General features: G+C 48.3%; 1 protein-coding gene across 2 annotated transcripts in view; it reads left to right on the top strand.

Annotated features, from left to right (window-relative positions):
• The window catches only part of LOC144762105 (uncharacterized), a 59,287-nt gene extending 46,842 nt beyond the window's left edge, over nt 1-12,445 (top strand). For both annotated transcript variants that reach the window (XM_078647227.1, XM_078647226.1), the window contains exon 2: nt 8,191-12,445. In XM_078647227.1, the coding sequence (XP_078503353.1) occupies nt 8,848-9,933 (1,086 nt within the window). In that variant the 5' untranslated portion in view covers nt 8,191-8,847 and the 3' untranslated portion in view covers nt 9,934-12,445. The remainder of the gene's footprint in view (nt 1-8,190) is intronic.
• Nucleotides 12,446-13,390: the final 945 nt, after the last annotated feature.

Genomic DNA, 13,390 nt, shown 5'->3' on the forward strand with positions numbered 1-13,390 from the left:
TGTGCGGGGTCCTGGTGGTCTGTAGATGAGGGTGCCTCTTAGTGTGGTCTTGGGGTCGGTGTGTATCTGGAAGTGGAGGTGTTCGGCGGCGGTGAAGGTGTCGTCGGAGCTGGTCGTGATGCGGATGGTGTTCTTGTGGACGATGGCGATGCCTCCTCCTGTTCGGTTGATGCGGTCCTTTCGGATGATCTTGTAGCCGTCCGGGATGGCTATGGCGAAGTCGGGCGCTGATGCAGTATTCATCCAGGTTTCTGTAAGAAAGGCGACGTCCGGCGTTGTGGTGTCCAGTAGGTTCCATAGTTCAATGGCGTGTCTGTGGACCGAGCGGGTGTTGAGCAGGATGCATTTCAGGTGGTTATTGTCGGAGCTCTGTTTGGCATTAGTGAGCATAGTGTAGGTCTTGATGCAGCAGAACTTGCAGGATTGGCAGATGAAGGGTCCATGGGTGCGTCCTGGGGCGGCTTGGTGGAAGTTGTGGAGTCGGCCGGTGTTGAGTGCAGAGAGGGTTGCGGCGTCGTAAGTTAGGCGGGGAGGAGTTGGTTTGGCGGGGGCCAGGGGGTCTGGCACTGGGCGCGGTCCAGGCGCGGACGGGCATAGACGGGCTTACCTTTGGCGCGCCTTCGGCGCGCATGGGGCGCGACCGATGCGCGTGAACACTGCGCTTGCGTGCATCTGTCATAAATGGATCGTGGAGGGGGCGGAGCGAGGGAGGAGCAGCTGGGAGGCGGGAGCGGGGTTGCGAGGTCTGGGGTTGCCGGAGGGCTACGGGGGAGGGGCCGTGGGGGAGCAGGAGAGGCACAACAAATGGCACGAAAAACAATGCAGGACGGGATCGGGGGGCACAATCTGGCAAAGACACCCAAAGCGGCGATACCAGGCAAAGCGGAGCAATATTATGTAATGAAATGGGCAAATCAAAACAACTTATTTGCAATGGCAGGCGCAGCAATGAGCACAATATTATATGACGAAATAGGCAAATCAAAACAACTTATTTGCAATAGCAGGCGCAGCAATGAGCACAACGATACCAGGCAGCCCAGGAGGGAGCAATGTGGACACCAGGCAGCCACGAACACCAGGCGGCTCAGGAGCGAGGTGGAGCGACCGGTTCTGACCAGGGAAGAGTGTCAATATTGTGAAGGGTGATGGTATTGGAGATTTCAAGTTTGTGTTTTATTGCAGATCTGTAGTTGTGGAGCAGACAGCGCAGCTCTGTCAAGACTGTTTTGGTGACAGGGGGACTCGTGGCTCTGATGGGTGATCGGGATATTGTACTTATACGGGGGTCCTCGGGAGGGTTTAGGTGGATGCATGGTTCTTACAGAGGAGATGGTCGGAATAGTGTAGATAGTAGGGTGACTAGGAGATGTAAGTTGAAGAAGGGTGGCGTTCAAGGGCTTGTGTGAGTTAACGATGTTTGCAGACGACAGGTTATGCTTGGCTATAATGGGGTGAGGGGGCAAGGTGAATCTCGTGGGAAGGTGAGAGTTTTCCAAAGGAGTTGAGGTGTATGGAAAAGTGGAAATCTTGGAGCTTAAAAGTGAAATGGTCGCTACAAGCTGGGAGATGGAGGTGATAAGAGAGCCTAGCTTATTTTCCAGAGAGAGTAGGGCAGAGCACAGAAGGTTGGGTGGCTCGATGGAAACAGTAGGGGGTGAAATTGGTGGTGGTTCAGTTATCTGCGCACTGAAGGGCCCGGACCTTAAAGTACGTGCACCACTCTGCGCGCTGAAGGGCCCTGGCCTTAAACTGCCAACGCCCCTCTGCGCACCGAAGGGCCCCGGCCTTAAAGTACCGGCACCCCTCTGCGCACTGGAGGAAAATGAAGAACACCCATTCCGGTGCCCCCATGGACCCCTGCCCCCACCACAATAACGGCAAAGCCGCAGATCAGCGCCCCAAGCTTCAGCGTATCATCAACCGCCCCTTCGAGACCACCTCCTTCCCCGACGACTTGAAACACGCTGAGATCAACCCTTTCCTGAAAAAACCTTCAGCAGACCCCACTGCTGTGATCAACAAGAACCTCACCCGCAAACTCCAGAACGCTGTGGCTAGACTAGTCCTTAACTTACTGCGACACCTCCACATCAGCCAACACCTGCGGGCCCTACACTGGCGCCCCATCGAGAAGAGAATAACTTTCAAGCTTCTTACCCATGCACACAAGACCCTCCACAACACCGGACCCGCAAACCTGAACCACCACCTTGTGTTCCACGCTCCCCAGCGCTCTCTCCGCTCGGCCCAGCTCGCCCTCGCAACGGTAACTCTGATCAAGAAAAGCAGAACAGCGGGCGTGGCTAGCCAACACCCAAGATGGCTGCATTTGCTAGAGCCCCGACTGCCACTTGAATAATCTTTCCCCTATATCCATTACAACCATCTGGTGAGCCAGCTAAAAGCACCGACTCGGAGCCCCCCGGACGTGGCTCTTCGAAGGAACTCAGTGAACCTCCGGTATCCGCAGAACCCCCCTCCCGCCTATTCTCCACCAGCACGTTGAGACCCATTCCGGGTGAGTAGCTTGTGCTTTATAAACCCCTGATTGATTGATTGTCCTTGCTGCAGGCGGACTCCTGATCGCGGTGGCGGCTGAGTGGGGCCTTGGTGCGGCCTGTGGTGCGGGCAGTCCTGCTCCTGTGACTCCCCATACCCTAGAGTTCCCTTATATGACCTTCTTGGCTCCGTTATTTGAGTAAGCATCTCAGCGACAATTGTGTCCGCTTTCCTTTACTGACTGCTCGTGCTGCACCCTTGGGACTGAGATCTGGTGGGGTCTGGCGGGTCAGGGGTCCCTGCAACATCTCGACTGTCTTGATTGGGCACCTGAAGTAGTCTCACCATGACAAAAGGCAAAGCACCATGGATCAATTTACTAGGGCTGCTGTGGCTGATCCCCGGGGGAGGAGGCCCTAATGCCGGTCCCGATAACGCAGCACTGCTGGCAGCCATCACCCAATCGAGGAGAAATCGGGGTATATAGCGAGGGGAGGAGGGGGTAGAGAAGAGGGGGAGAGGGAGGAATAAGCGGAGAGTAAGGAAAGTTAACTGGGTGAGAAGGTTGGAGGAGAGGTGGACTAAAAAGGGGGGTGGCAGGTAGGAATAGGGGGGAGTACCGGGACGGTGCAGATTGGACGAGGAGCGTATTAGCTAGAGGTAAGGCTGAAGTGATGAAGGTGGGGTATACTGTGAGGTGGAGGAATGGGAGAGGAGGGCACAGGGGAGGGGGAGGGAAGAGGGCCAACCTGTGCTTCTCGAGGGTGCAGCCTATTGGAGTGTAGGGGGGTCAGGGGAGGAGAAAGGGAGTAAAGGGTGGAGCTAGATGAAGAGTCAGGGGATAACCGCAGAGGAGGGGAGTAGGGAGGGTAAGAGGTGGTCAGAGAGAGAGAGACAGGTGTCTTTGCCTTGGATCATGACAGTACCATTGTTATAGAGTGAGTTAGTGAGGGAGCCGTTGAAACACGCGGAGGGGGAAATTTTTAGTTGTTTCCCATGAGGGATAGGAGAGGAGGAGGTGACGTTAAGGGAATTGTATAAGCTGGTGGACCAAGAGGGGGTGTCTTGAGTGAAGAAAATGAAATTGTTTTTGAGCCTCCCAAAACGACCATTGTAAAATTGATCAACAAAAAGGGAATCGGGGAAACATTCAAAAGTGTTATGCTTCAATCGTTTTACTGAAGCTTTAGTCTGGTTGGAAAGATAAATGATTTTGTAGCAATTAATTCCATCTTTAACTCGAGTGGTGGCCATGTTGGGAAAATGAGGAGGAGGAGGGTGGGGGGGATATGAGAAGGGTGTTACTAGAAAAGTGGTGCCGTCTGGGAAGTGAGGTGATTAGGAACAGGTTGTTACTGGTGTGGTCAGCAGCCACGGGGCTCCATGACACCCCAGTGCATCAACACCGACAGCCCCGTGCATCAACACCGACAGCCCCGTGGATCGACACCGACAGCCCCGTGGATCGACACCGACAGCCCCGTGGATCGACACCGACAGCCCCGTGGATCGACACCGACAGCCCCGTGCATCGACACCGACAGCCCCGTGCATCGACACCGACAGCCCCGTGCATCGACACCGACAGCCCCGTGCATCGACACCGACAGCCCCGTGCATCGACACCGACAGCCCAGGGCATCGACACCGACAGCCCAGGGCATCGACAGCCCAGGGCATCGACACTGACAGCCCAGGGCATCGACACTGACAGCCCAGTACTGTCACCACTCTGCGAATCAAAGTGCCCGGCCTTAAAGTACCGGCCCCCTTTGCGCACTGAAGGGCCTTAAAGTACCTGCACCCCTCTGCGCACGGAGGACCCCAGCCTTAAAGTACCGCCCCCCCCCCTCTGCGCATGAAGGGCCCAACCTTAAAGTACCAGCAGCCCTCTGCGCACTGAAGGGCCCAAGCCTTAAAATACTGGCCCCTCTCTGTACATGAAGGGCCCCAGCCTTAAAGTACCGGCCCCCCTCTGCGCACTGAAGGGCCCCAGCCTGAAAGTACCGGCACCCCTCTGCGCACTGAAGGGCCCCGGCCTGAAAGTACCGGCACCCCTCTGCGCATTGAAGGGCCCCGGCCTTAAAGTACTGCTACCCCTCTGTGCACCGAAGGGCCCCGGCCTTAAAGTACCGGCCCCCCCTCCGCGCATGAAGGGCCCAACCGTAAAGTACCAGCACCCCTCTGCACACTGAAGGGCCCTAGCCTTAAAATACCAGCCCCTCTGTGCACTGAAGGGCCCGGCCTCAAAGTACCAGCACCCCTCTGCGCACGAAGGGCCCCGACCTTAAAGTGCTGGCACCCCTCTGCGCACTGAAGGGCCCTGGCATGAAAGTACCAGCACCCATCTGCGCACGGAAGGCCCCAGCCTTAAAGTACCGCTACCCCTCTGTGCACTGAAGGGCCCCGGCCTTAAAGCACCAGCACCCCTCTGCGCACTGAAGGGCCCGGGCTTTAAAGTACCGGCACCCCTCTGCGCACTGAAGGGCCCGGACCTTAAAGTACGTGCACCACTCTGCGCGCTGAAGGGCCCTGGCCTTAAACTGCCAACGCCCCTCTGCGCACCGAAGGGCCCCGGCCTTATAGTACCGGCACCCCTCTGCGCACTGGAGGAAAATGAAGAATACCCATTCCGGTGCCCCCATGGACCCCTGCCCCCACCACAATAACGGCAAAGCCGCAGATCAGCGCCCCAAGCTTCAGCGTATCATCAACCGCCCCTTCGAGACCACCTCCTTCCCCGACGACTGGAAACACGCTGAGATCAACCCTTTCCTGAAAAAACCTTCAGCAGACCCCACTGCTGTGATCAACAAGAACCTCACCTGCAAACTCCAGAACGCCGTGGCTAGACTAGTCCTTAACTTACTGCGACACCTCCACATCAGCCAACACCTGCGGGCCCTACACTGGCGCCTCATCGAGAAGAGAATAACTTTCAAGCTTCTTACCCATGCACACAAGGCCCTCCACAACACCGGACCCGCAAACCTGAACCACCACCTTGTGTTCCACGCTCCCCAGCGCTCTCTCTGCTCGGCCCAGCTCGCCCTCGCAACGGTAACTCTGATCAAGAAAAGCAGAACAGGGGGCGTGGCTAGCCAACACCCAAGATGGCCGCATTTGCTAGAGCCCCGACTGCCACTTGAATAATCTTTCCCCTATATCCATTACAACCATCTGGTGAGCCAGCTAAAAGCACCGACTGGGAGCCCCTTGCGCTCAGGAGTCTCCCGGACGTGGCTCTTCGAAGGAACTCAGTGAACCTCCGGAATCCGTAGAACACCCCTCCCGCCTATTCTCCACCAGCGTGTTGAGACCCATTCCGGGTGAGTAGCTTGTGCTTTATAAACCCTTGATTGATTGATTGTCCTTGCTGCAGGCAGACTCCTGATCGCGATGGCGGCTGAGTGGGGCCTTGGTGAAGCCTGTGGTGCGGGCAGTCCTGCTCCTGTGACTCCCCATACCCTGGAGTTCCCTTACATGACCTTCTTGGCTCCGTTATTTGAGTAAGCATCTCAGCAACAATTGTGTCCGCTTTCCTTTACTGACTGCTCGTGCTGCACCCTTGGGACTGAGATCTGGCGGGTCAGGGGTTCCTGCAACATCTGGACTGTCTTGATTGGGCACCTGAAGTAGTCTCACCATGACAAAAGGCAAAGCACCATGGATCAATTTACTAGGGCTGCTGTGGCTGATCCCCGGGGGAGGAGGCCCTAATGCCGGTCCCGATAACGCAGCACTGCTGGCAGCCATCACCCAATCGAGGGACATGTTGGATGCCAAAATTGGTGCGGTGGCTCACATGTCAATGTACTGTGTGAAAATCTACGGAAGGGGGTTGAGAAGATCACAGAAACTGAGACCAGGGTATCTAATGTCGAAGATATCGCAACTTTTCTCCAGCAGAAGGTGGCCATGCTCACGACGTTACTAAGTAGCGGGCTGCGCGGGCCGAGGATGCGGAGGGCCGTGCCCATCATGGCAGCCTACGGTTTGTGGGTTTCCTGAAGGCTGCGAGGGTGTCAGTGGACAAATTCCTCATTCAACTGATTAGGGCAACTGTTTCCCCGTCGTCTCTCTCCTCCTCCTTTGTTGTAGAACATACCCATACGGCTCTGGTGAGGCTGCCCTCCTGGGTGCATGGCTGCACCGAGTTATTACTAAAATCCTTAATTTCCTGGATAGAGATGCTATCCTGGGGGATGACATAGACTGATCATAAAACTACCACGCTGAGGAACAGAGGGGCAGTGTAATTTAGCCTCCTTGCTCACCCAACCCCTCAGTACAGTCAGATACAGTGAACAACCCCTGCTGGGCTTCTCGGGGGGGGGGGGGTCTGTCTGCGCCACGCAGTGGAACACACCATGCGCCAAACAGAGGGCAAGAAATCTAAGCTGCATTTTCCTGCCTGGAAGAACGATCCCAGCGAGACTGAGGGTACAGCTTCACAAAGAGAAGAGGGAATCCCTGCCTCTGCTCCCACACAGGACTAGGATATAAAGGCATTGCTATTAAATATGCGCCAAAGCCTCACATCCATTGAATACAAAATGGACGCCATGAATATGCGCACGGAGTTCATTACACAAAAATTAGAAAAACATCGTCTATATCTGTTACTGTCTAATGGTTGTTTCAGCACACCTATTTTACACTTTAGTAACAACTGTTTAATAAATGCTTATTGAAGACGTCCCTACTGTTTATTCTGTGTATCTCTCCGAGACTAAGCGAGCACAAGTTTCCACGGTCTTGAGGGATCAGGGTTGTCATGTTCGATAGTTGCCAAGAACGATTCTCTCCTTGGTAAGAGGAGTTTCTAGTGGCACTGTGAGCTAGCTGATACACTGGCCTACATATCCGGAGGGGGTATCTGGAATCAGTCTGCACAACAAGCCCGCAGTGTATATTGTCCAAACGTGCAGATCCTGTATAGGTTTTATAGGAACTACACAACACTAGTTAATCCCATATGATCAGAGAAGGAGACGTCCTTTATTAGCTTTGTGTCTTCTACTCATTCACATTCCATTGTGGGCTGCCATTGACTCTATTTAACATAAATTAGAACATTGGAATGTTGGGAGCTCCATTGAAAACAATGGCGTGCTCTGGGCTTCTAATGGCTGGTATAAGCCTGGAGCTCCAACGTTCCAATGTTTCTTTGTTCACAGCTCTGGCTGTAAACAAAGGCTTCAGGGAGCCTGAGGGGATTCAAATCCCCTCACGCTCCCATAAGGCTTTGTTTTTTTTGTTAGAACATTCTGTCCTCTAGTGACAGAATGTTCTAATAGCCTTATAGCCCTTCGTAGATGGGCTATACCGCTATTAAAGTCCCTCTCCCTTGTTAAAGGCCCTCGCCTTCGGCTCGGGGCCTTTAACGCTGGAGAGGGCCTTTAATAGCCGGTATAGCCCTCTACGGCAGGCTATAAGGCTATAGAACATGGTCTTGGTTTAGAGTTGGACAGGCAGGGACTCAGTCACAAATGTGTGGTTATCCCCTCTGTCCTATTACTACTCCATTATATCCTAATAAATATATATAAAGTGGACCAGATATCTGTCAGGTTTGTGACCAAAGTACCCATCAATCCACTGCGCTGTGAATCAGACCCAAAGTGTTAATTATTGTTTAGAAGTTTATTCTCATGCAGCCCTAATCTAGATTTCTTTTTTCCCCAGTCTGACAGGTGATTGAAACACAGAAAGAAAGTAAAAAAACCTTAAATGTCTATAAGGAAGTCCTCTGTTCAAATAGATTCGGAAACACAGAACAAGGAAGTCCCTTGAATTTATTTCAAGAATCAAAGAAGAAGCTTCTCAGACATCGGACACTAGAGCCGCATCGAGGAGACACCAAGTCTGAAAAATAAAAAGAGAAACAAACTGAAGATTTTCATCTATGAAAAATCATGTGTATTTCTCATAAATGTGAAAGCGACTTTGAATGCGAAGAATTTCTTTCAGACACCCACTGGCACCGCACACCAAAGAGCTGATCTAAGTATGTTTATGCCTGCACTTTACCTGGAGTGGAGCGTGAGTCTGTTAGCTGGAATGCCCGTGAAACAGGCTACATAAATGTACAACATGACTATACCTTCAATGTAAAGAGATGAAACAGAACATCAAAATACTAATAAATAAGGATATTAATAGCAGAAGACATAATATAAATACTCTGAATTATTCAACAATTTTATTAATTGAAGATGAATATCTTAAGATAGGAGCCACAAAACTGCGGAAGTTTGGAAAATGTTCTGAATTCAACAATACTGGTAATATGCAGGTACAACCAAGAATCCACCTGAAAATCCACAAATGTTCTGATGTGACATGGCTTCTGCTGCAGATTACAGTTTATTAGTCCATCAGAGAAGTCTCACTGAAGAGAAGCCGTATAAATGTTCCGAATGTGACACGGCATACAAAACAAAGGAATATTTATTAGTCCATCTCCGAACCCACACTGGTGAGAAACCATATGAATGTTCTGAATGTGACAACGCTTTCAGGCTAAAAGAGCTTTTATCAATTCATCTCCGAACCCATACTGGTGAGAAACCATATGTATGTTCTGAATGCAGCAAGGCTTTCAGGCAAAGGCCTCATTTAGTAAGACACCAGATCATTCACACCGGTGAGAGGCCGTATAAATGTTCTGAATGTGAAAGGGCTTTCAAGAAAAAGGAACATTTATCTATGCATGAGCGAATACATACGGGTGAGAAACCATATAAATGTTCTGAATGTGACAGAGCATTCCGTAAAAAGCAGCAGTTATCAGTACATGAACGAACGCATACTGGCGAGAAGCCGTATAAATGTACAGAATGTGACAAGGCTTTCAGTCAAAAGTCAGATTTTATACATCATCAGAGAACCCATACTGGTGAGAAACCATACAAGTGTACAGAATGTGATCGATCTTTCAAGCTAAAACAGTTTCTTACAGATCATCACCGAACACATACTGGTGAGAAACCATTTAAATGCTCTGAATGTAATAAGGGTTTCACACGAAGATCTTATCTAATAATTCACCAGAGAAGCCATACTGGCGAGAAGCCGTATAAATGTACAGAAAGTGACAAGGCTTTCAGTCGAAAGTCTTATTTTTCACATCATCATAGAACCCATGCTGGCGAGAAACCATATAAGTGCTCCGAATGTGACCGCTGTTTTAGCTTCAAAGCTCTTTTATCAAGTCATCAGCGAATACATACTGGCGAGAAACCATATAAATGTTCTGAATGTAATAAGGCTTTCAACCGAAGGTATCATTTAATACTTCACCAGAAAACCCATACTGGTGAGAAACCGTATCAATGTCCTGAATGTGGAAAGGCTTTCAGACAAAAGAGTCATCTGTCAAAACATGAGAGAACCCATCTGAGGCTTTCACCTCAAAGGTACAGCTGATAGGACTCAGGCAAAACCATACTATGGAGAAGCCTTGTAGGCGTTCTGAATGTGATAAGGCATTCAATAAAAGAGCATTTATAAAAGCATTAGCTAACACATAATGGCAAGAAGCCTCTTCGAAGTTCTGGATGTGACAAAGCCTTCAAGTGAATGATTTGCTTTTATTTCTACATCAGAAAAATAGGATTTTATAATAATTAGAATGCTGATTCATCAGGTGAACTTGTTTGTCCCTGAAAGAGCCTGCCTCAGACTTTTTCAGATATCCAAGTTTGGCTTCAAGGACCTTCCTAAAACTGAACTCATAAATAACTCACTATTGTATCCAGTCTAATCAAAAAAGCTCAGATAAAGTGCTTTGCAACATGATCCTCAGTGCACTGAAGAAACTCTAAGCTTTACCATTGTCTTCTTCATGGCCTTCATCGCCAAGAAAATGCGGAATGCTTGGTACAAGCTCTCTCTTTTCCAAGGTTCTCTACGGTGGGATTGTAAATGCTGTTTTTCTGTCACATGGATGGGGCCAAAACCCTGCTCACTAACAACACTGAATCAATCTTAAATTCTCAGAAAAGGTATATACGAGGCTGCTGATTTAAAAATATATTCAAATATGATCATATTTTTCTAACCCAAATCAACACTGGTTGTTGCTGCAATTAAGTATCCTCTTCAAGGTGCTTTACATTGCAGATAAAACCGTGCCAACTAATGCATTTCTCTATACATGACTGAAAAACGAAACCCCTCATGAAGGAGGACGAGCAACATTACAACATAAGACACCTGAACGTTGCAAGTGAAGACGTGCAAAAACTAACAAGCATCCGCAATGCCAACTGATCTCCCCCATTGAAGCTATTTGTTTTGCTAGCTTCAAGTGTTTTGTTATTTTTCAAAGAGAGTGTGGAAATTGATGCACTCTCATGGAATACTCAAAGCTAATTAAAAAAAAATGCCTTCCTCATATCAGCAGTAGAAAGATGCAGGTCAACCAGTTAGAAACACAGCAAAGCAGAAATGCTGCGGGTTGGAAGCACACAGGGGCGCCAAAGAGCGCTTATCCGAGATCCCACGCTTAAGAGAGATGCTTCACTTCCTGATCTAAATAAAAAATGGATCCATTTCCACTCTTGCCAGGAATTGAAAGTTTGTGGGGCTATTTAAACCGGTCCTGCGATCAATCTGCCTGTAGCTGTGGCTGAAAACACCGGGAGCCGACTGGGGTCATAACGGAGCAACACTGTAACTGATTGAAGGACAGTATTTGCAGACTGTGTGGGACTTGTTTATGAAAATTTGGAACTCTCAAATGTGTGCTAAACTTGTATTTGGGAATGCGATTGTCTCTTGTTGCTGCCTTGTGGAGCCCTGTTATTGACCTAACGCAGTGACTCAACAGGAAACTATAAATGTGGGACCGCACCAAGCTTCAGACCTTCGGCTCAAGAACAGTAAAGCAACATTGTAAGATGGGAGAGGGTAGATACAGTTCTTGAGCTGCAGCAAGTGGTGCGTGAGTAGCCTTCGGTTGGTGGATTCAGGCTACCCTAGTCCGTAATGCCCATGTTGGATTTAATGGTGAAACATTCTTTACTTTCAATTTGATGTTTGTAGGGTGTTGGGGGAAGATGTTTTTTTTATTGGTGATTTGGGTTCTCGGTGTGGGTGGCGGAAGGAACAGTTTGGAGGGAAGTAGGTAATTGATTTGTTGCAAACTCTACAGTGGAATCTTATGATCATGTGCCTCCTAAGAGGAAATGAAGAGGTTACTTTATAGGAGTCCTGTGATTGGTTCCATACATTCTCATAGACTCCCACTGAACAGTCCAGGTTAAGTATGCTTCAATCGGATGTTAAATATATCATGTAGTACGGCTGCTAAGCCTGCTTTCTAACATAAATCATTCACCTTGTGATAGAATGCTGTAAAATGGTAGACACTCGAATTTGTATTAGTAATCGTATAAGAGCAAGACCTCAAGTGGATCTTGCCTATGACGTCATATAGTCTAATCGAAATCAAAGATGGCCGACAGATATAAAAAAATCCTTTTAAATCTTCAGATTTTCGTCAAATTTGGCACAAAAATTTGTGTACACGTAGAGTGCATGTTATATGCATGCCCACGTTGGATCTAGTGTGTAACATAAATATAAATCCAAAACAGCCACCTATAAGGACACCAGGAATAAGTAACACACACTGTAGCGAAAGTAAACTTATAATTTGCATCATTTGTATCCTTACAGCACATACTTTGAACATGTGGATACTTTTTCCATTGTAATTAAGCAATACAAGATTGAAACTCAAAATAATCTTTATCCAATAATTTCCCAGATGATCATATAAGACGTACATGATTTAAAACACCACAAGTAATATAAAAACAATCAAATATTTTAAAATGCGTCAATAAAAATAATATAAATACCAGGCACAAAAGCCATAAAAAAAAGACCTGTTCTAAAAACGTGAAATTATGTAATACAATCACAAAAGCCAGGACATAAGGTGGAAGAAGAATTGAGTGTTCGTTTTTGAAATAACACACTTTCTCACACGTAAAATGTCCCTCAAAAAACGGCCAACCAAGTAACCGGTATGTTGGCCACTTAGTTGCTGTAAGAAGAGCAAAGCAGCTTTGCATTTAACCGCATCGATGTGGCGCATTTTCCCCGCTGTGCGCTAAGAAATGCAGAATCCCGCGGTTCATGACGAGCTGAGCTCGTCATGAGCGTCGAAGGGGTTAATACATTTGTACCTGCACAACAGAGGCAATAGAAATTTCCTGGTACAGGGAATATAGAAATTACAAAAAGAAAACAAAGTGCAATAAGGTCTGGTTTGATTGCTCTCACACAGGCAAATGCAAATATCGTTTGGAGAGTATTGCCCTAAGGGGAAACAACATCCAGCGTATCGTTCCTAACAATACAAGATTATATTAAACCCTGATAACATTTCTATTTGAAACAGCGATGATTCGAGTTTGTATGCTGTCTTAATCTTGATGAGTTTTCACTGCAAAAGCAAAGGTCGGTGCGCGTGAGGCTCGCCTTTGAGCATTTGCATTGATTTCGGAACAACTTTTTGCTCCCACAGCTAATAAGTTCTTTGCTTGCATTAGATGCCTCCGGAATGGTTGTCCAACGTGGTACCATTACTCCAATCTGCTTCCAGTCCCAATCCTTTATATTTGCATTTATATTTGAAACAAATACCGAAATAAATGAACACTTATAATTTAACAAGCATTGGCATAGCCAACAGGTCCCGCCTTTGGGACCTTGTAAGTGTTTAGCTGGAGTTGTTGGATTTGCAAATGTCTTTAAACTATGTTGTAGAGCAGTGTGGCTGCTGTGCTGTGCAGTATGTTGAAAAGTTATAATAAAAAGAGAGTTATGCAAATTTTTGTTACCTTTATATATAACCAAGAAGGCATTATGT

This window comes from Lissotriton helveticus, chromosome 6 (genome assembly GCF_964261635.1).
Source record: "Lissotriton helveticus chromosome 6, aLisHel1.1, whole genome shotgun sequence".
Lineage (NCBI taxonomy): Eukaryota > Metazoa > Chordata > Amphibia > Caudata > Salamandridae > Lissotriton > Lissotriton helveticus.